At 41.6% G+C, this 23977-nt stretch overlaps 1 protein-coding gene across 5 annotated transcripts in view; it reads right to left on the reverse strand.

Moving 5' to 3' along the window:
- Window positions 1-23977, reverse strand: part of ZNF827 (zinc finger protein 827) — a 166302-nt gene that overhangs the window by 84433 nt on the left and 57892 nt on the right. For all 5 annotated transcript variants that reach the window (XM_059373278.1, XM_059373286.1, XM_059373302.1 and 2 more), the window contains exon 5: window positions 18543-18776. In XM_059373278.1, coding sequence (XP_059229261.1) covers window positions 18543-18776 — 234 coding nt within the window. The remainder of the gene's footprint in view (window positions 1-18542; window positions 18777-23977) is intronic.

The raw sequence follows: 23977 nt of genomic DNA on the forward strand, positions 1-23977 counted from the left end.
AAAAAAAAAAAAAAAAAAAAAAAAAAACTCAAAAAAAAAAAAAAAAACAAAATATGAAAAGATAAAACATTGACAATAGCACTGAAATGGACAATGAAAATTGACCCTTCTCTCTCCAGGTGGCTCACGAACATGATCTTGAACTAGCATTTTAGAGTCATAGGAAGCTTGAAAGAATGTGTGTAGAAGCAACGCCAATGACGTGTTGTGGGATCAGTACACTTTATAGAGTGATATTTGTGTCAATTCAGTAAATTAATACTCTTTCATCTCCAACGGGCCATCCTCAAAGATACGGGGGTTCTCACTGGTCCTACAAACACGGTCCAGATATGAAACCCGATTCCAGTACACGGTGGGTTTATTACTGACACTCTGTGAACAATAGCCCAGGGCAGTGGGACCAGGTGATGGGAAAGGAACAACCAGGGACAGGAAACGAGCTCACACGGCGGCACCCTATCGCAGGGCCTGGCACCCCCTGGCATCTGATAAAGGTGCCCACTCTCTGCCTTTGCTTTCTCTTGCTTGACCCTGCCCTTGCCAAAAGCAAAATGGCTAAAGAGTCGACCTGTGTTTCCTTGGTCACTCAGGGAAAGAGGGAGCCCCAGGCATCCCTGAGCAGAGGCGCGGATTGAGGTCACAATGGAAATGTTAATCCACAGAAGTTTGACACCACCCGCTGGACTCTCTCTCCTCAGACAGAAAAGCAAAGTGTGGGTGAGGTGGCCTTGGCCCGGCCTTCCCCTGTGACCGGAGCTGGGTCCCCGGTGATGAGAAGAGAAGCTAGCCTTGTTCTTTTTTTTTTTTTTTTTTTTTTTTTTTTTAAAGATTTTATTTATTTATTTGACAGAGAGAGACCACAAGTAGGCAGAGAGGCAGGCAGAGAGAGAGAGGGAAGCAGGCTCCCTGCTGAGCAGAAAGCCCGATGTGGGGCTCCATCCCAGGACCCTGAGATCATGACCTGAGCTGAAGGCAGCGGCTTAACCCACTGAGCCACCCAGGCGCCCCAGCCCTGTTCTTTATATGGAAACAAAGAACCTGAGTCTCACACGCTGAATGGTATCTTCCTCTCCTCTCCTCTAGCCTACCCTGTCTCTGGAAAGTACTGATCGCACGGAACATGAGCACCCGCAGCCTGACACAACCTTCCCTTCTTTAGGGGACTGGATCAGTGCAGGCTTGGTATAGGGAAGTTCATCTTCAGTTTCTTTTTTCTCCATGCCGTGGCTCTTGGTTCCTTTCCAGGATGCCTAGAGTGCGGGGAGCCTCGGCAGGGAGAAGCTCCCCTTTCCTGTTCCGAGGAACGAAACCCAAGGCTCTGACTTTTCCACGGGTGCTGCCACACCCCAGAGAGAGACAACATACTCTGAGCAGCTTCCTCCGCTCCCTATGGACTCACTGCTCCTCTGCTCCTGGAGAAACCGAGAGCAAATGTTCACTGTGAAACAAAGCAGTGGGGCAGCAGGTTTTTCTCTGGTTCTTCTGATAATTCATAAGAACCTTCCAGAACAGAAAAGCCCTACAGTGACCTGCAGTACACACACACACACACACACACACACACACACACACTTTTGATTCCTAAAACAATTTCACAAACATTTGATCAGAATTGGCCTTTTGAATTGGCTCACCAAAACTGAGTTATTTCCCCTCTATCATAGGCAACCTGGCAACTCAGAGAGAAGTCATAAACATCTGAGGATTCAGCTACATGCACTAGAAATCACAGTTCACCAGACAGAGGTAAGTAGGGGGTCAATTTGGAAACAAACTTTTAAAAATCTACAGGGCACCTGGGTGGCTCAGTTGGTTAAGCATCTGCCTTGGATTCAAGTCATGATCTTGAGGTCCTAGGATGGAGCCCTGCATCAGGCTCCCTGCTAAGTGGAAAGCCTGCTTCTCTTTCTCCCCTGCTCATGCTCTCTCTCTCTCTCAAATAAATAAATAAACTATTTTAAAAAATAAAATAAAAACCTACAGTGAGGAGCACCAGGTGTTCCATCTGAATCTACGAGGAGCAGATATACCCCAAGTAATGGAACTTGAACTTTAAAGATAATGAAGAGTTAGTAAGCCTTGGACGTTCTCTTTCAGGGGTCCAAGGAACATTATTTTCCATCAGAGCAAAATACTTGAGGCTTTATCCTTCCGTTGATTTTTAAGCTTGCCTTCGCATCCTCCAGACCAGCAATCAATGCAACAGGCCCTTGCTGAGATAGCTCAGGTGGGCATTCGCTGGTGTTTTCAGATTGGCCACGAAACCGGGCCCTTGGATGCAGCACAAGTTTTGGACTCGATTCTGGGTCTGATGTTGCCTAGTGTGAGATGACACAAGAGGCACGTGTGACAAAAAGGAGGTCCCTCTGTGGTCATGCAGAAGATGATCACAGGTCAGATACGTCCATCACACGAAACAAATTCTGAAATCAATTTCAAGTGTGTCCAGTGAAAATCGAGAATGAAAATCCTTTGGTCACTGGAGGCTCCGGGAGGTCAGTTTCTCCGACCAGCAGATGATATGGAGCTGCTCCGTCATTACCTGTTGAACTCTGAGTGTCCCAGCGTTAATGTAAAACCCCCCCAATCATCTTGTTTTCTTTTCATTTGATGATTTCACTAGAAATTAGCTAAAGAGGTGCATTTAAACTGTATGTCCGCCATTTGGTAACATTCCAAATGATCTCATTTTTAAAAAAATTAACCTATTTTTCATCTAATGTCCAGAATATACTTCGATTATCTCACATTAAAAAAAGAAAGAAAGAAAGAAAGAAGGAAAGGGGTCAATTAAAGTATCTGATCTAATCTTAAATCGACCTAATATTATTATTATCCTTTGCCATTTAATAAACCTAAGCCCTGTTCACCTCATCTGCAATGATTAATAGGTCTTTATATATCCTTCTATGAACTGACTCCTGGCTGGGGGTGGCGGGGGAAGAGGGTGCATGCTTAGGTTTTAAACAGAATCCCTCCAAGACTCAGTAAAATTCCTGCCAACGTGAAAATAACCAAAAAGCAAGGTCCAGCTCTGTCAAGTGATCAGCTGGCCACTGCATTGTGCACACTCAGGAGGGAGGACAGAGAGAGTCCCTAGAACCCAAAGACAGGAGGGAGCAAGTGAAGAGTTTTATTTCAACAGCGGAGAGTGTCCTAACTGTTTAAGTATTTTCCTTTAAAAGATAGTATCAGGGTATAAGTATATGCAGACAAGTTTTACATTTTCCTTGGGTGGTGCTAAATATTACTGAATCATGCCTCCAATTCTCTCTGCTGAGAAGACTTGATTACTTCTCTTCCATTGGTTGGTGTTTCCAGCAGGCAGGGAAAGGCTGGTAAGCGTGGTGCAGAGCGCAGAACATCCCATAACAGAATTACTAACCCAGGCACTAGCCAACTAGAGCAGGGCAGTGAGGTATGGGTTGGGGTAGACAGGGCGGGAAGAGAACGCAGGACCTGTGCAGGAGAGGGCGCTGTTTTATTCCCTGTTGTGTCCCTAGGACCAAAAGCAAGTCTTAGAATATGGCAGGAGTTCAATAAATATTTGTTTGAAAAATGAATAAGTGAAAGAAAAGACAAACCAAAATGAGAAGAAAGAAGGAACACCATAAAGAAGAAATGGAAAGAGAGAGGAGAACTATAGGACAGAGTTCATTTAAACCCCGAAGAATTCTTTACGTAATTGTGCCACAGATCAAATCCCTCATAGCCAATGATAAATGAACGTCTGCTTTCGCTAGGGCACTGTCCCTAGCCCCTTTCTTGCGGGAAGCCTTAGACTGGGCGTGAGACCATTTGACAGTGGAAAATGGTCCCTCTGGGCTCTTAATTCCCCTTGGTTCTTGGAGACATGAGTGCATGGGTATCCTCATGATGTATTCTGGCTGTGCTTCAACCTTCTCTTCCAAATGTTTTTGAAATCAAAGCTACTTACAAGTAGCAATAAATGACTCATTTGAATTTCCCTTCCTCACTCTGTTTCTGTGTCCTCTCCCATGCAGGTGCTGAAGAGCAGCAAAACAGCCAACCGGCGGCCACGGCTGGGGGGATGTGGGGGGGAGGGTAGAGGGGGGTCAGATTTGCTAACCCCAAATCTGACAATGAGGCCCTAACTCTTGGACACTCACTGCTACCGCACGATGAACGTTTTAGCTCTGGATGTCTCCCGGAAAGCCAAGAAAGAGTCATATAGAAGGAGCGTTCTAACACAAACAATGTGTTAGGAGAATATATTTTAAACAGCCTTAAAATGGGATAAACAGGGCGCAAAGGCTTTAGCACAAGTAATTGAGAAGAGACCACCATCTGTCTCGGTTAAATTATCCTCCTACTCCCCAGTTTTCTCTTTTCTTTTCCACAGCTCTTTAAAACAAAGTGGAGGAAAAAAGGTATTATCTACATATTATCCAATATGTGAGCTAACTAAGCGTCGATGAATTCCATCTGAAGACGAGTACCAATAATCAACTGCGCAGAGTGAGGCAGGAGGATTCCGCTCTCAAGGTCTGCCCCAGAAATCCCCGCAGGCTCACTTTCATTCTCATTAGTCTTTGGGCTCTGCTGAGAGACTCTTTTCTTTCCTTCTTGACCAGAGGGCCTATGAACGTACCTCTGGCTACTTGTACGTGGACCACAGGAGGGCTCCAGAAAGGCTCTCTCCATGAACACCCAGGAAGGCTCTCTCCATGAACGCCCCCACCCCAAAACCCTAGGAAGAATCTCTGGTAGCAACAGGAGGGAACTGTGTGTCTATGTTTAGGTAGGTTTATGGGGATAAGGACGGTAGGAGCAGGAAGTAAGGAAATGAGTTCATAATTCATTCTTTAAACAATGACCCTCACAACCTGATTTTGGCCCCAAGATGAAATGTGGTGGGTCACAACAATATTCTGTCACTTCCCCCCATCTCTCCAGCTGGGGAGAGAAGTGATCCAAGAATATGGCAAGTCCCAGGGAAACCAGGAAATGTGCTGGAATCCTGCTGCTGTCCCAAATTTAGAAAATAGGAAGTAAATCACCTCACAGCACAAAATCAGGATGGTCCAGACTTGGGAAAAGAAGAGACAGGGGTGGTGGAAATAGAATTATGAGGAAGGGAAGACCAAGACCCCTTCAGAAAGAATGTCATTGGTTCTCGCATTTAGATAAAGCAAAAATGACCCTCTCAATATATAATTACTCTTCATATAAGAGTAATAGAAGCCATAAGGCAGAAATAGAACAAAGCCTGAAGTGAGTAGAAGGAAGGGCATAATAAAGATTAGAGCATAAATGAATGAAATAGAGACTAAAAAACAAAACAAAACAACAGAAGAGGTCAATGAAACCAGGAGCTGGTTCTTTGAAAAGATAAACAAAACTGATAAACCTTTAGCCAGATTCACCAAGAAAGAAGGAGGACTCTAATGAAATCAGAAATGCAGAGAAATAATAACTGACACTACAGAAATATGAAGGATTATAAGAGAATATTAGGAAAAGTTGTAAGCCAACAAATTGGATAACTTAGAAGAAATGGATAAATTTCTAGAAACCATCTAACCTTCTAAAACTAGATCAGGAAGGAATAGAAAACTTGGACAGACTGATTACTAGTAATGAAACTAAATCAGTAATCAAAAAACTTCTAACGAGCAAAAGTCCAAAACAAGATGGCTTCACAGGTGAATTCTACCAAACATTTAAAGAAGAGTTAAAACCTATTGTTCTCAAACTATTCCAAAATACAGAAGAGGAAGGAACACTTCCAAATTCATTCTACAAGGCCAGCATTACCCTGGTACCAGAACCAGATAAAGACATTAGAAAAATAAAACTATAGGCCAATATCTTTGATGAACATATATGCAAAACTCTTCAAAAAATAGCAAACCAATTTTAACAAGGCATTCAAAGAACCATTTGCCATGATCAAGTGGGATTTGTTTCAAGGATGCAAGGGTGGTTCAATATTTGCAAATTAGTCAACGTGATACATCACATTTATAGGAGAAAAGATAAAAACCATATGATCATCTCAGTAGAAACAACAAACACATTTGACAAAGTACAATATCTATTCATGATCAAAGCTCTCAACAAAGCAGGTTTACAGGGAGCATATCTCAACAGAATAAAGGCCATACATAAAAACCCCACAGCCAACATCATACTCAATGGCGAAAAACTGACAGTTTTTCCTTTAAGATCAGAAATAAGACAGAGATGTACACTTTTATTCAACACAGCACTAGAAGTCCTAGTCACAGCAATCAGACAACAAAAAAGAATAAAAGGCATTCATATCAGTGAGGAAAAAGTAATACTTTCACTATTTGCAGATGACATGATACTATATAAAGGAAACTCTAAAAACTACTAGAATTGAAATATGAATTCAGTAAAGTCAAAGGCTACAAAATTAATATATAGGAATCCACTGCATTTCTATACACTCACAATGAAGTAGCAGAAAGAGAAATTAAGAAAACAATCCTCATTACAATTGTACAAAAATAATAAAATACCTAGAAATAACCCTAACCAAGGAGGCAAAAGACCTGCACTTAAAAAACTACAAAACACAGATGAAAGAAATTGAAGATGACAGAAACAAATGGAAACATATCCCACGCTTATAGATTAGAAGAAGAAATATTGTTAAAATGCCCATACTACCCAAAGCAATCTGCAGATTTAAGGCAATTCCTATCAAAATACCAATAATACTCTTCATATAACTAGAACAAATAATACTAAGATTTGTACAGAACCATAAAAGACTCTGAATAGTCAAAACAATATTGAGAAAGAAGAACAAAGCTGGAGGTATCCCAATCCCAGATTTCAAGATATACTACAAAGCTGTAGTAATCACAACAGTGTGGTATGGGCACAAGAACTCACATAGATCAAGAGAACAGAATCGAGATCCCGCAAAGAAACCCATGCTTATATGGTCAATTAAAGCAAAGGAGGCAAGAATGCACAGTGGGGAAAAGACAGTCTCTTCAACAAATGGTGTTGGGAAAACTGGACAGCTACATGCAAAAGAACGAAACAGAATCATTATTTTTTACACCACAGGCAAAAATAAACTCAAAATGGATTAAAAACCTAATATGATATCCGAAACCAAAAGCTCCTGGAAGAAAACATAAGCAGTAATTTCTTTAATGGTGGCCATAGAAACATTTTTCTAGATATGTCTGCTGAAGCAAAGGAAACCAAAGCAAAAGTAAACTACTGGGAGTACATCAAAATGAAAAGTTTTGCACAGGGAAAAGAAACATCAACAAAACAAAAAGGCAACCTACTGAATGAGAGAAAATATTTGCAAACAATATATCTAATGAGGGGTTACCATCCAAAATATATAAAGAACTTAAACAACCCAATACCAAAAAAAAATTAATAGTCCAATTAAAAATGGGCAGAAGACATGAATATTTTTCCAAAGAAGACATACAGATGGCCAACGGACACATGAAAAGATGCTCAACATCACTACTCAGGGGAATGCAAATCAAAACCACAATGAGATAATATGTTGTGTCAAAATGGCTAAAATCAACAACACAAGAATCAGCAGATGTTGGTGATGATTTAAAGAAAAAGGAACCCTCTTCCCACTGTTGGTGGGAATGCAAACTGGTACAGCCACTGTGGAAAACAGTATGGAGGTTCCTCAAAAAATTAAAAATAGAATTGCCATGCCTACTAGGTTTCTACCCAAAGGAAATGAAAACACTAATTCAAAAATATATATGCACCCCTATGTTATTTACAATAGCTCAGATATGGAAGCAACCCACGTGTGCATCTGTAGATGAACGAATAAATAAGATGCGATGTAACGAATAAATAAGATGCAATGTGTATCTTGTTTAGACACACACACACACATACGTGCACACGACAGAATATGACTCAGCCATAAAAAAAAAAGAATGAAATCTTGCCATTTGTAATAACATGCATGGACCTAGAGCGTATAATGCTAAGTGAAATAAGTCAGTCAGAGAAAGACAAATACCTTATGGTTTTAGTCACATGTGGCATTTAAGAAACAAATGAAGGAAGGAAGGAAGGAACGAACAAACAAAAACCCGGACTCTTAAATTCAGAGAACAAACTGATGCTTGCCAGAGGGAAGGTGAGTGGGGGTACGGGTGAAATAGATAAAGGAGATTAAGAGGACACTTATCTTGAGCACTGAGTAATATACAGCATTAAATTGTATACCTAAAACTAATAACACTAAATTTTTTTAAAGATTCTATCCATTTATTTGACAGAAGGAGAGAGCACAAGCAGGCAGAGAGGCAGGCAGAGAGAGAGAGGGAAGCAGGCTCCCCACCGAGCAGAGAACAGGATGCGGGGCCCGATTCCAGGACCCTGAGATCATGACTGGAGCCGAAGGCAGAGGCCCAACCCACTGAGCCACCCAGGCGCGCCAACACTAAAATTTTTAGAATTTAGAAAAAAACATTAAAAAAAAAAAAAAAGAAAAACAGAAGCCATAAAGGAGAAATAGTTTGCTTCATAGAAGTTTCCCATTCCTGGGCCACTCTGGACACTCCCCTACCCAAGATAAACAGGGCCTGTTGTTCTCAGACTGTGAGTATCTTCCGGTGCTCAGTGCCATAAGGGGCCCAGACACTACCACTCCCTAGAGCCCCTGTTCAGTGGGCGATGTGGCCATGAGTAGCGGACAGGCTGCCTGAAGTGGGTAAGGATTCCCTTCTCCAGAGGTAGATCTGTGATACCAGCTTGTACCCAGATGAACATGGAATCCCTGGGCTTTCATCATACATGTGAATGGTCCCGTTCCTTGACACGAATATGTGAAAGGTGAAAAGTCAACATGGCAAGGAAGAAAAAAGCTACTGTGGAATGAGAATGTTTTAGATCTCTCGTTGAGGGAACTAATGGTCATGCCCTTCTCCCAAGACTGTAACTGTGGTAACATACGGCCAAAAAGGTTGGGGTAAAAACCATAAAAAGCTAGAGCAGTAAAAGGAGATAGGGCACACGGCTTCTACCTGGCAGGGACCTTTGTCTTCTGTGTGAAAAAGGGGACAGAATGCTGGACCGGTTACTCGAATTTTTGTATCCACACTGCACCTGGATCCCTCAGACAATAAAGCTTCTTTGTAGAGCTGTCACCGTCGAATAGTATTTATTAGTGGTCTCTCTGTGCCACAGCTTGTGTTGTGGATAACTTCTGTAGTCAGGAAAACCAGCACAGGAATCAGGACTCCACACTACCCCAACTGCAAGCACATTTTCTAGGTGTCTTTTTATTTATTTTTTTCTTTTTGCTCAGTATTACCAAGGAAGACCTGGAGCATCTCCCCATCAACCTATCTTGCCTGCACCCCCACCCCACCCTACAGCCCCACCCTGAACCCTCACAGCCGAGATCAAACCCCTCCCTCCCTCAGTTCAGCCAAACAGAAAAGGACTCTATAACGAAGGTAGAGCCAATGACATTCCTTTCAGAGTTCTTGCCTGGTTTCTGGAAACACACGCCAATACAAATTTTCGCGGCTATATTAATATATGCAGCTATGCAACAGGGAGATGATCATAAAACTAGAGCTCTTTTGAATCCGGTCCTTTTCTACGTCGCAGGCCTCAGTGTGGGACGCAGAGGAAGCCAGGTCAAGAAAGCCAAAGAATAACCAGAGGGGAGAGGGCTCTTTGGCGGGGGCGAAGGGAGGTGCAGAGGGGCTGGCCCTTGGGGTGAGCCGGAAGAGCTCCCACATGAGGTGGGAGGGCAGCCACGCCATTCAGTTTGTGCCTCCAAGATCTGTAAGCTGCGTGTTAAATTATGAAATGAGTAGAAGGCTGCTTGCTAGTCAAAGAGTGAGGGTAACACCATTTATGGTGGGAGAATCTGCTCGAAGCAAATCACCTCTTCTTGCTGGGAAAAGAATGCTCCTTCCGAATGCGCACACCTTGGTGCTACTCTGTCCTGTCTATACAGTCAGGAAAATAACACCGCTGCATCTCCATTAAGTTTAACAAGATCTAGACCTTCAAGAAAAGGATTCTTTGTGCTATATAAACATGTCACATTTTTATCTTATTAAAGTGATCTAGTCCCTGTTGGTATAAGACATAGTTTTCACACTCCATATACCCTCAGTTCCCAATGAGTTTCAAGCACCGAAATTAGAATCTAATTCCTTATTTAAGATTGAACTCCCCCAGCCATGGGTTTCCTATGTATGTGTGTGTACATACATAAACACATACATATGCATATACATACATATCCTGAGTGTTGCTTAGGATATATAAGGCATGAGGAAGGTGATCTGGTCATTAGTTGCAAGCCCATTAATAGTCACATTCATTAGAAGTCATTTTAAAAGTTGGCATTTGGGGCACCTGGGTAGCTCAGTCAGTTAAGCGTCCCATTCTTGATTTTGGTTCAGGTCATGATCTCAGGGTCATGAGATCAAGCCCCACAGGAGGCTCTGTGCTCAGCACAGAGTCTGCTTGAGATTCTCTCTCTCTCTCTCCCTCTCTCCACCTCTCCCCCTGCTCTTGTGCTCTCTAAAATAAATAAGTAAATAATAAAAAAAAAAAGTTGACACACAAATATTCTTTGCCATTAGCTGAACTACAGAATGCTATTGCAAAATACAGAAATCAGACAGGTCAATTCTACTAGGAGGCCTGCAGTCAATAAATTAGCTTTCATAGGCTTTACATCTGCGAATTAAATGCTGCCCTCATATAAGTAAAGAGAGGCTTTCATTTTAATATTAAGCAAGTCTGCATTTTTACTTAATTTCTGGAATTATGATAAATGTGGTGGTGCTCACAAGCAACCAAAGAAAAGAGATAAACTGGGCTAAATCAAAATTAAAACCTTTTGTGCTACACATAATGCCATTAAGAAAATGAAAAGACAGCAGAGTAGGCAAAAATATTTGCAAATCATACACCCGCTAAGGGGCATATATTCAGAATACTTAAAGAACTTTTACGACTCAAGAATAAGAGGACAAATAACTCAAAAAGCAGGAAAAGGACCTGAATAGACATTTCTCCCAAGAAGATACAAAAATGGCCAACAAGCACATAAAAATATGCTCAGCATCTTAAGTCATCAGGGAAATGCAAACTGAAACCACAGTGAGGTACTAGTTCATACCCGGTAGGATGGCTATCATAAAAAAGACAGACAATAGTAAGTTTTGGCAAGGATGTGGAAAAATTAGAACTCTCATACATTGCTGGTGGGGATGTAAAATGGCACAGCTGCTTTGGCAAATGACTTGGCAGTTCCTCAAAATGTTAAACATAGAGTTACCACTTGATTCAGCAGTTGCACTCCTAGGTATATACCCAAGAGAAACTCAACATATGTCCACAAAAAAACTTGTACATGAACGTTCACAGCAGCCATAAGTTGGGCAACAACCAAATGTTCCTCAGCAGATGACTCGATAAACAAAATGTGGTATATATCCATTTTATACCATGAATAAAATTAACATGACATTACTGGTATATTTATTCCAATAATTCCCAGTGGAATATTATTCAGCCACAAAAAGGAATATTGATACATAAGATGAACTTTATTTTTAAATTTTTAAAAAGACTTTACGTATTTGACAGAGACAGAGCAAACAAGCAGAAAGAAAGGGAGAGAGAGAGAGGGAGGAAGCACTGTCCCCACTGAGCAGAGAATCTGATGTGGGACTCGATCCCAGGATCCCAGGATCACGACCTAAGCCCAAGGCAGATGCTTAACCTACTGAGCCACCCAGGTGCCCCCAGAGGTGAACTTTAAAAACATTATGTTAACTGACAGAAGCCAGTTAAAAGAGACCATATCCTGTATGCCTCCATTCATATGAAATGTACAGAACAGGCAAATCTATAGAGAGAGAGAGAGCAGATTAGTGGTTGCCTAGGGTGGGGGTGACTTGGGGTTGGGTAAGGCATAACTAACTGTTAATGGGTACAGAGTTCTTCTTCTTGGGGTGATGAAAATGTTCCATAACTAGATGCGATGATGGCTGCAGAACTCTGTGAATAAACTGAAAACCACTGAACTGTACACTATAAATCAGTAAATCTTATGGTATGTGAATTAACTCTCAAGGAAGATGTTTTTAAAAATGAAATGGTGCTTAAAAATCAGTCTAGAAGTCCCCTCAAAAACATAACAATGTGAAATAGATAAATTCTTAGAATTTATATTCTGGATTCAACCAGCTTCTCCAGGTGCTCAAAAGAGTGGAAGTGAAAAAAAGAACTTCTCGTTTCAGGCTGAGTAACAACGCCGTTTGACATTTTTGTGTTCTCAGATTCTCAGCACCATGTATTTGACAATGTGATAAATAGACAGTACTAATGAAATAAAAAAAACAAAACGCTTCTCAACTGATACTTCACAATTATTCTTTAAATCTTTTCCTTCACTTTGCTACCATGTCCGTTTGTTTGCTCTAGGACTGAGTGAGGAAGTAGAACCACCAGGAGCAAAGTGATATTGGCCCTCCTGTGTGGTTCTACCACTTAGAGGACGGGTAGGTTTGAAGGAGACCAGTCTGAACTGACATTAATAGAAAACTGAAACACCTACTTTCCACCCTTGTAGACTATTACTGAAGCCATCCTGCTTATCAAGTTTGATCAGACGACAGTTTTCCAAAGGAGAAATCCCAAACAGAAGAGTGAATAGTTATCGTCCTGAGAAATGGTTTGGCTAAAATCTCTTATTTATCTCCAGGAATTCTTTAGAATAGGACAGTCTCTCACATGGTCTTTGATTTGCTGGGGAGAGGGAAAGGAGGAGTTTTTTCCTCTTAAAAACAAAACAAAACAAAAGCCAACATGGTCCAAGAATAATCATGAAACTTAACACCAGAGAACACTGAAAAAAGCAATATTAACCTAAGGCTCAAAAGCAACACTATCTTGATTTACTAGGTACATGTGCCCTTCCAAAAAAAGGTTTCCAGATACTGTTATGTCGTAATACGTTAAAAAGAATCTCTACTGAAGAGGTGGTCTTTTAAAAAAGTAAAATGCGGGGCGCCTGGGTGGCTCAGTGGGTTAAGGCCTCAACCTTCGGCCCAGGTCATGATCCCAGGGTTCTGGGATCCAGCCCCATAGCTGCTCAGCGGGGAACCTGCTTCCCCCTCTCTCTCTGCCTGCCTCTCTGTCTACTTGTGATCGCTATCTGTCAAATAAATAAATAAATTCTTAAAAAAAATAAAAATAAAAAGTAAAATGTATGTTTGATAGAGCCCTGTCCTCTGTCAGCTTTAACCTAAGGCATTCTCAGATGGACAAAACTTATTGCTTTAATTAACCATTTCCTCAGCACAGTGCTTCTCAAAACTTAGCTGTCAGGATCACATGGAAGGCTTGCAAAACACAGACGGCTGGGCCTCCAACCTCAGAGTTTCAGTGAGGTCCAGAGTAGAGCTGAAGAATTTGCATTTCGAACATTTCTCTGTCCTCCTCCACCCATGCTGATTCTGCCAGTCTGGGGAACTACGCTTTGAGAAGCCCTGCCTCACCACCTACAGAGTGGAAAGGCTGGCTAGGCAAAGTCCTGGCTGGGCGGCTCTTCCCCAAGAGTCTACCGAAAAAGAAAGGTAGAAGTCATCCAAAGGCCAAAACACATTTACATTCAATATTTAAATAACAGCAATTACCATAATCTGCTCCTCAAACTTCTGTGGTTCATACATATTGTTTATCTTCCTGGTTTCACGCCACCTCCATTCTTGCCCACCCAAGATGCATTTCTGGGGGTTCTTCTCCCTCCTGGCCATCCTATATGACTGCAGCCGTGTCTCCCCCCCACATGCTCTTACCATCCCTAGTGAAAGTACAAGTTTCCACTGGTGGATCCCATCTACAGCTGAAGCAATCAGCTGGAGTTTGGAATTGGGACTAAGAAATTTCTGTCTGGCTTCTCTTTTGAACAAGAGGCAAACGCAGAAGCTGCAAGAAATTTTCATTTCCCACCATGTGAGCCGGGCAACAGAAAAGGTCCATTTGTATGCACAAGTAGGGAGTGAGAGTATCTTGGTTTCCATATGGTCTTCCAGACCCCGGCTTCAGTGAAGGACTCACGCCCTTCTGCATCCCTGCTCTGGGGTTCCATAAGTTAACCCCAAAGCTGGCACCTTCTATTAAATTCCCCTCGCTTGCCTAAAATGGCTGAAGAGGATTTATTATGTACAACCAAAAGGGCCATAATTAAAATGGTTACTAAAATCAATTTTGGGGTCTCTTTCCTCTCTCTTTCAATTCACCGCAGAGATTAACCTCACCTTAGACTTCATTCCACCCAAGTTTATCTGGTTCTAAATATTTCATAGCTATGAGGTGCCTGACTGGTTCAGTTGGTGGAACATGTAATTTGATTTTGGGGTCGTGAGTTCAAGCCCCATGTTGGGTGTAGACATTACTTTAAAAGAAAAATTATTTTATATATATACATAATATATATTATAATGCATAATTTTATATATATGTGTGTATGTGTGTGTGTGTATTTCACAACATCTCTATGTATTTCAAAACCAGGCCTGCTTGGATTTTTCTACATGAGACAATTATAATTTATATTTCTCTCTAAGACTAGACTGGGATAAATGAATATAAATCAGAAATGAACAGAAATCAACTTGGTTTCCTTCCTTGTGCACAGAAGTAAGAAAACCTATAGGGGTGTCTCGAATTGAGATCTAATATGAAGTTTTATTTACCATGTTAGAGAAACTTCAGTGCTTAATTTTTCATTAATGCTTCTGAAATAACTTCAGCTTTTATTTTTGTGGAATTCCCATGTTTAAAATGGCATTTTTAACCCGCTACTTCTAGATCCAAGCACCTACATGGTACATTTTATGCATTCATTCCCATGCAAACATGTGGCTTCCCAAAAGGAGAAGGGGCATTTCTTCATGTCTGTGTGTCTGGCTACTCCTCTTCCCACACAACAGAGACTAAACAGATCACGTTTTGTGTCACCTTCAGCACTGCGTCACGTCTATGATAACACATCTGTTCCAGAAGTTTGTGAGGTCGCTCGATGTTGCAAAACCAGGGTTTCATAGTGACAGGATTCTCTTCGTCTGTCTAACGTTACAGATCCTCTGTTCTGAACTTCAGGATTTTGGCCTCCTTGAATCAAGGTTTCTGGGAATTATCTTTGGCAACTCTGCACTTTAGCAGAAAAGTCTGATTGTTTTGGCTGCCTTGTGTCACATAACAACAGGTAGTCACAGATATCCAGCGGTTTCCTCAGAGTGGGTTGCTTTCTTTATGGTAATCAATTTACTTGGCCCAGCTGTCAGGCACTTCACTTCCCAATTAACAACTGGAAGTAGAACTTGAGCCGCAGGAAGGAAGAAAACTCAGATTTTCCCAAACACACAGTTAATGAAAAACTTAGCCTAGCTTCTACCTCATCTGTGTTTTTCCCATAAAATGTAAATGTCGATTTGGAAAACAATATACCTACAGACATTTCTCCACCCAGGAAGGTCTCACATGATGTTTGACTGGGCCCTGTGCCCAACATCCATCATTAAGAACTTAACATAAATTAATTTAAAACTGGAAATGAAGCAGCCAAAATTGTTGACCAGTTTCCTCTTATTAATTCAGTTAAAAGACTGAGGGCCTACACTACAGATCACAGCTTCTAATCTCAAGGAAAGAAAAAACAAAGAAGAAAAATCCTTTTATTCCACATCTTAGCTATTCCTTTGGTCAAAACTGGAAGAAGAAACAAAGTGTGTGATAATGCATGGGGCATAATTTTCTCACTCACCCAACTCTTCCTGGCCAAAAGGATTTTCCTCAATGTGGCAGACGACCGACCATACATGGAAATTAGCAAGGCAGGAAGCGGTAGAGACTCCTGTTTATGAGAACACCCGTGGCCAGGCTTTGGGGTATCAGCTGAGATGAATCTAAGGCATCCCTGACTAACCTGTATGGCGGCTTTGGGAGATGAATTATCCCTCTGGTCTGCTGAGGGACAGGAGCTATCACGGGAAGGGGGACTTGAAGACACTGACAAGTTCTTTACGTGGATGCCTTTCAGGACATGAATACTGAAATTGTTCAACTGCAGCTGGAGGAAAGAGAATATAGGAAGCTTCCCCCTTACATCCTCCTTCCAAGAGCACTGAGCCATCTATGATAAGAAACTCTAATATCCTGTAAACCCAATAAAGGATGAGTCCCCTTTACCTTGGGGCTTAGGAATGAAAAGATACCTGTTTTTAAGTCACATGTCTATTTCTAGGACTGACTTGGAAACTTTACAGTTTACCTGACCATAGTCTGCTAGGGTGTAGAAGTATGGAGTTCAGAGTGCAAAACGTTTATTGAATGGATTTCATTGCCCTGGACTTCTGACTAGACCATATGCATTTAGAGGACAGGGGCTGGGACGCTATTTCTTTGACCTGAGTCTCTTGCACAAAGAATGCTGGAGGATTTTTTTCTGGGGTTAAAAAAAATAAAAAAGTTACCTTAGTCTTTCAAGCAAACTAGGAAGCAGGGCAGACGCCCTTTGGAGATATAACTATGTCATCCAATCAACTGTCACTGAACTCCACAGCACATAAACTCCGCAAAAGTTGACATAAACATAAACATTTAGAAGGGCCATTGCTGTCCACAAATATCATTAAACATGCAAAGCTGTATGGCTGTATGGCCACATTCTATTTGAGGGATCTCATTATTTTTTTTTTTTTAATTTTATTTATTTATCAGAGAGAGAGAGGGGGAGAGAGCAAGCACAGGCAGACAGAATGGCAGGCAGAGGCAGAGGGAGAAGCAGGCTCCCTGCTGAGCAAGGAGCCCGATGTGGGACTCGATCCCAGGACGCTGGGATCATGACCTGAGCTGAAGGCAGCTGCTTAACCAACTGAGCCACCCAGGCGTCCCGAGGGATCTCATTATTATCTAGGAAATGATTTCATACTTCAGTGTCCAAAATCACATCAGCTAAAAAGATTAGGATAAAATGTTTTTCTTAAAGAAAATTTTCCCTGAAATCTCATTTTGGCATATTACCTTCTGGGGCCACCCCACCTCTCTCTGCTCACAGTACTGGTTGCCCAGCAAACTCTGAAACAGAAATAGCATACACTGGGATCCTACCGACCGGAGCCACTGTTGGAAGAGGGTCATTGCAATGTGAAAGCCTATGCTACGGGAGAAGAATCAGAGAGCTGTGTGACCCCCTGGACTTGATCAGAAAAACAACAGACATATTATTCTATGTCACTGAGACCTTAAGTATAAGAAAATATGTTGGCCTGAACATCGTATTTTTAAAATTTCAGCTTTCAGCAATCAGCACAATCTTGCTAGGCCTCCCATCTGCTAACAAGAAGCTGTACTATCACTGCAAAGTTTAGAGAAACAGGGCTATAATAAGAATGTCATAACTGTACTCTGCTTTATCTATCACAAATCATGTTCCCCTGAAGTTCCAGTGTGTTCTAAATTAACATCAAAGGAAAGAATTCTTAACCCCACCAACTGGCAAATACAGGAATTTCAGCTGTTCTGATATAATGGCTCTAAGTAAACCACTATTAATTTCTTACTTTCCAACCTACTGGTCAACCAGAAACACCATCAGAATGGCACCGAGGAAATTACAGGGAAGATCTCTAATGCATCTCTTGCTTTCATCCTCCAAGTACAGGGAGTTACAGACTGAAAACAGTTTTTGATTCGTATTAGCATTCTGAATATAGTTTCTAAAAAATTGCTTTTAGTGAACTGAGGCTGGGATATGACTTGGTAAGAATATTATTATTGATACAACTTTTCTTTCCATGCTCTGAAAGTCACACCTTTGAATTTAAAAGACACCAAATTTTTACATGCTCTAAGGGGGGCAGATGGGACACTGGAAAAGAACCCAAAATAGATTAATTTCAAATTATAACCCATTCTCCTATCTCTGACAGGTAGATTACATTTAGATACTACTAAAAATGTGTTCATTCATCCTAAGAACTTAGATTATTATAATAGTCCACTATGAAATTTTCTCTTCATAAAATCTCTTACTGCTACTCTATCGCTAATTACTACAAGCACCATCTCAACTACTTATTAAGTTAAGAAACATATTTTTAATGGTTCTTAAAGAATACAGCATAAATACACACAAAAAGAAAGGCCCTCTATTAGAAAAGAATAGATATTTTGATCAATTAACAAAAGTGCTTTGCATGTCATTAGAATGCACTCAAGATTATGACCGGCATCATCTTAGAAAGCAGCAGTGTTTTCCAACAATTCCCAGGAAAAGAAGGCTGTATTTCACAAGACCAGGTACACAGACAACATCTGCAAACAAATTCGTACACGCAACGCAGGAATGCGAGCCAAGCACCCAGTCATTCCTGAATTCGCCTCAATAATGTGATATTGCTACCATTAGGCTAATTATAGCCCATGCAGGAAGCAGCCCAGTTGGCTACAAATGAAATGAGCAGAATGTGAATACTTTAGAATAAATCAAGTACCTGATAGTTTCATGAGAAGTTCAGACGCTGCTTTGACGGACATATCCTGCCTTAGCACATTCCCCTTCCCTTCCTGGGGCTTAAGGGTGTCCTCAGAGATGCTCGAGGCCGGCACTTCTGATTCCGGGCTGAACATGTAGCTGGACCGAGGCAAAGTGGCACTTAAGGCCTCCTCTTCCTTGGGTTCCTCTTTCACTTTAAAATTAAGATTCATGGGCTCCTTCTGATTTGCAGCTGTCAAAAGAAGAAAGGCATTTTATATATATATATATATACATAAACAAAAGGCCACTCCCCCTCTTAGCTGCCCCCGGACTTTATGAAACATGGAATGCACAATCACACTGTGCTGACAGCAGGAGGGACCACAACCCGATCAAAACAGGCTGGGACCTGGGTAGGAAAAAATACAATACGCTCTATTGAGCAGCGGACTCTAAAGAACGTGCGCTTCCGAATCTTTGGAAGAGATCATATTTTAAGAAGAGTTGCCTCTACAAAAAGGACATTTTTCTCTCTGGTTTCCTAAATGTCTTCTTCCCTGTATAAATGCTGCCGCTTCACTGACCTGTGAGGCTTCCCCCCACTTAATCTTATTCTAAAATAATGCTTTCAGGCAATTATGCTGCCATAAAATCCTCAATATAAACATGAGTCAGAGGCAATACCCAAAGCAAAAACCTGGGGTGGGTGGTAAGGTGAGGAAGAATTTGCCAGAGAGAAGCTCAGACTAGAGATATCCCACTTTGCCTTATTATGAAATGGACGCTTCTGACCCACCAACACTGGGGCACGCACTTGGAACTGTTTTTCCAGTCACGGTGAATAAACCCATATCTGTAGCTCAAGTCATCTCTGAGACCATGACGGGCTTTTTTTTTTTTTTTTAAGATTTTATTTTTAAGTCATCTCCATGCCCAACTTGGGGCTTGAACTTACAACCCTGAGATCAAGAGTAGCACGCATCACTGACGGAGCCAGCCAGGTGCCCCTCACGAGGGGGCATTTAAAAAAAAAAAAGAAAGAAAGAAAACCATTTATTTGGATGTAATTTTAGATTTACAGGGATGTTCCAAAGATGGCTCAAGGAGTTCCCATATATTCTTCCCTCAGCATTCCCCGATGTTCGCATCTTACATAAGCATGGTATGTTTGTCAGAATTAAGAAACTCACAATGCTATGAGCTAAACTCCAGATTTTATTCAGATTTCACCAGTTTTTCCACTAATGTCCTTTTTTCCATTTTTAGCGTGGTTGGTTGGCGTGGAGTATGTGGTCAGGGCAGAGCTAACTGGCCTATTATGGGATGGCTTCTGTGGCTTGGCTACACGATAGCAGGCCTTCACCCACTGAGCTACACACTCCCTGAGAAAGACCGAAGAGGACAAGTATTCTCCACCACCACTGGCCACTTTCCCAGGAAGCTTGCTCCCCTCTAATAGGCCATGTAATCGGAACTTTAGGTTGGTTATACTAGAGGTCTTTTGAGAAGAAGAGCTCATCCTAATACGGAGTTCTTAGTAACACTCACGAGAGTGAACCCAAAGCCCACTCCCGCCTAACAAATAAGAGGATAAAAATAAAACTCCAAAGCAAGAACTTCTAACTTGTTACCCATCACCGGCCCTAGCCAGTACACAAGCACAAAATCCTTTCTCCCTTGTGCCCTTGAAGGGTGTACACTCTGGAGTTCCAAGTTCACAGAGACAAGTATATTTAGAAACTGGACTCTGGAGGGCTAAGGTGACGACATTTGAAAGTTTTACCACCAAAAAGACGCAGAGCTGGGATCAGAACCTATTTCTATGAGCTGCCTGCTCTATGTCCCTTACCTACCTCCACCACACCATTCTTCCACTTCTGGTCCCTGTGCTATAACAGCACTTGGATGTAACTTGATCTTCAAGTGCCACCTTCTCAATGAAGTCTATCCTGACTACACTGTTCAGAACTGCAATCGCCGCCCCATGGTACTCGCAATCTCTCTTATCTTACTTTTATCTTCCTTTTTTTCCCCAAAATACTTACCACCTGATAACTTCTGGTTAAGGCCTGAATTGTGCCCACCCTCACCAATTCTTATGTTGAAGCTCTAACCCATAACAGGGCTATATTTGGGAACAGGGAGGTAATTAAGGTTCAATGAGGCCAGGAGAGTAGGTCCCTAATCCAGCACGATGGGTGTTCTATAAGAGACACCAGGGATGCACTCACACAGAAGAAAGATCATGGAAGGACCCAGGATGAAGGTGGCCAAAGTCAAGCCAAAAAGAGAAGCCTCAGGAGAAACCAATCCTGCCAACACTTTGAGCAGACTTCCAGCCTCCAGAACCATGAGTGGTAGGTTTCCTTTGTTCAAGCCACCAAGTCTTTGGTATTTTGTCATGGCAGCCCAAGCAGACTAGTTACATTCCATATGAGTTTCTTATTTATTATGTTAACTACTATGCTCTCTTCCCCTAACTCAAAGGTAGGTTTTAAGAAGGCAATGATCTTTAACACAGATGTTACCTTGAGTGCCTAGTACAGGGTCTGGCACATAGTAGGTGCTCAAAATATAGCTGTGGAATGAATAAAATTTGTCAGCTACAGATTAGTAACGTCTGATGGTCCTTCCCTATTACCCGTGGAAAACAAAAACCCCCAATCCCAGAATATTCCGCTGAAGGCAATCGGAAGTGTTTTCCCTAGATCTGATACTTAGGCTGGGAACAAGACCTAGAGATAAAAGCTCTGCCATCTACACCATAGCATGTACTGAGGAGTCTGTGATACTCATTCACTTGGACTTTGGCATTACTGAGGGAGGAGTCCAGAAAAATTTCAACCAAAGTGCTTAAAATCTGGCCTTCTGGGGTGCCCCGCTGGCTCAATTGGTAGGACACATGACTACTGATCTCAGGGTCATGAGTTTGAGCTCCACGTTGCGCACAGAGATTACTTTACAAAAAACTAAAAACAAGTAAAATACAATACAATAAAATTTGGCCTTTTGGGGACAACGCCATCAGAATCTAAACCAAAGAGAACAATGATGGTTTCTAGAGCAATCCTTATGTACTTCTGACCTCAGCAAGGAAGGTAGATCCTAAGAGGACTCTGTGTATTTAGCATACTTCTCCTCTTTCAACCATTTCCTGGGGGTAGTGGGACTGCGCGGTGGAGGGAGGGGGCTGCAGGCTAGCTCCTAAAGCTTCTCTCACTCTATGCCTTTCTTCCAGAACCCTTTATAAAATCCTCTTCCAAAAGCATCCTAGTTAGTCACCACAAAATAATTAAGTGGTGTGTTTTCTGTTAAGCCTGAAACTTTGATTCTTTGGGAAGGAATAACAGAAAGTTATGTACTTTTAAAATGCTTCTGTATCTTTTATTTTAAAACTTCTAAAAATTCTAAGATGAGGCTAGGAAAGAGATAAGAAACTACTGGAGCCCAAGAAGTAAATCCCAATTTCTAGGGAGAACAACCTTAAGCTGATGGTCTCTGAAGATAAAAATAGCTTCTAGAAGTATTCGTCAAAATAAATTCTACATAAGATTTAAGAAAAAAAATTGATCATTGTTAGTACAACCCAGATTTAACACAACTTCAATAAGACATTTAAAAACATAAGAGGCAAGCTAGCATGTTGCTGGATTATAAATCTGCAGGCATTTCACACCTGGTTTTTGTTCTGACAATGTCAAGAATTGACATAAATGCTGGGGAAATGTAAATATAGCTAATAACAGATCTCACACACACACACACACACACACACACACACACAGCAACCCCGTGGGAAACACTAGTTTGCCCAAGTTTTAAATTTCCCAAACACTCTGGGTCTAAATACCAGAAATATTAATACTAAAAAAGTACATAAAGCCTATGTTTTAAGATCAATATGACTGAATAATTGCCATAGTTTTTTATTATCTTACTTTTGTCTTTTTATCCTACTTTAAAAAAACTCATTCTCTTTCTACAGAAAAAGGTGGAATTATAGATGTTTTCTTTTTTCTTTGGGGGAACTGTTAAGAAAAAGGAACCAATTACAATTCACAGCCTACTCTTGACTTCATTCTTACTACCACAAAGATCTGTGCACATACGGAGTTCCATTGGTAAGAGACTTTATCAACCCTCACCTTGACTTCTGTTTAGGTATCTTCAAGTTTCCAGATACTCCATTTTTAACACATGGAGGAAACCCCATGAATCAAAAGGCCCCTTCTCGGGGGTGCCTCGGTGGCTCAGTGGGTTAAGGCCTCTGCCTTCGGCTCAGGTCATGATCCCAGGGTCCTGGGATCGAGCCCTGCATCAGGCTCTCTGCTCGGCAGGGTGCCTGCATCCCCATCTCTCTCTGCCTGCGTCTCTGCCTACTTGTGATCTCTGTCTGTCAAATAAATAAATAAAATCTTAAAAAAAAAAAAAAAAGGCCCCTTCTCTGTCTGTTCCAAACATTTTAGGACCTGAGCCACTTTGATTATAAATTATGTATATTTGTAAGTTCATGCACTCAATGGAGCTGGGCTGCCATTTAAAGGAAACAACTCAACTTTTTGAGGATTTATACAGGACGCGAGATAAAGGTTCACATGGGAAACAAATGGGAAAGCCACTGGGATAAAATGATTCCAAGTTTCCAATTCTAGTGGGCAGGGATTAATTAACTGTTAAAAAGACAAAAACAACAACAACAAAAAAAACCTCTTTAGAGCAAAGTGTCATCAGTTCACGCCAAGATCCCTTCTAAGCACCCCAAGACTCTTCCATAAACTTCCTTAATAGTGCACACACTCGGCATTTGCCTAGTTAACAGGAACTGGTCCTTCATCCATCACAGGAGATAACTATTACTACTATCTTCATTTTATGAGCGAGGGAACTAAGGTCCCAAGAAGTTAACAGCCCAACCCCTTCTAATCACAGAGACACAGACTTCAGGGTGTCTGGCTGAAAATGCACCCACCCTCTCTCCTATCTTTCCAAGTGCCTTTGAGGGGGGTGCTACCCTAAGCAGTCGGACTGCTATGGAGTGAACAGCCTTTGTTAGGGAGAAAGGGAAAGGTGGGACATGACCTGGAGGTAAGGGGCAGAAAACGTCCCTTTCTATAGGAAGGAGTTTTGTGAAGATCTGACTAAGAAGGTGGAAGAGGAAAACGGGCCGCACTGTGGCTATTCCGCTCTGTTCCGTTTGTTCCCTCTGGTGAAGGAAGATGATACTTTCCTGGCATTTAATAAGACAGAGCCCTCTTTCAGCTCAGAATCTAGCTATTTTGTGAATGCTGAAATGCTACGTGAAAAGGTAGACCATTAAGAATGTTATTTTCTACCTCACCCTAAAGCAGAGCCTAAGACTCTTGGCCCTGGAAGGGGCCACAGATGGGTGGTTCTCAAACAGTGTTCCCAGGAATCCTAGGATAAGCTTCCAGAGTCCCAACAACTGTTTGT

Source organism: Mustela nigripes, chromosome 1, assembly GCF_022355385.1.
Source record: "Mustela nigripes isolate SB6536 chromosome 1, MUSNIG.SB6536, whole genome shotgun sequence".
NCBI lineage: Eukaryota > Metazoa > Chordata > Mammalia > Carnivora > Mustelidae > Mustela > Mustela nigripes.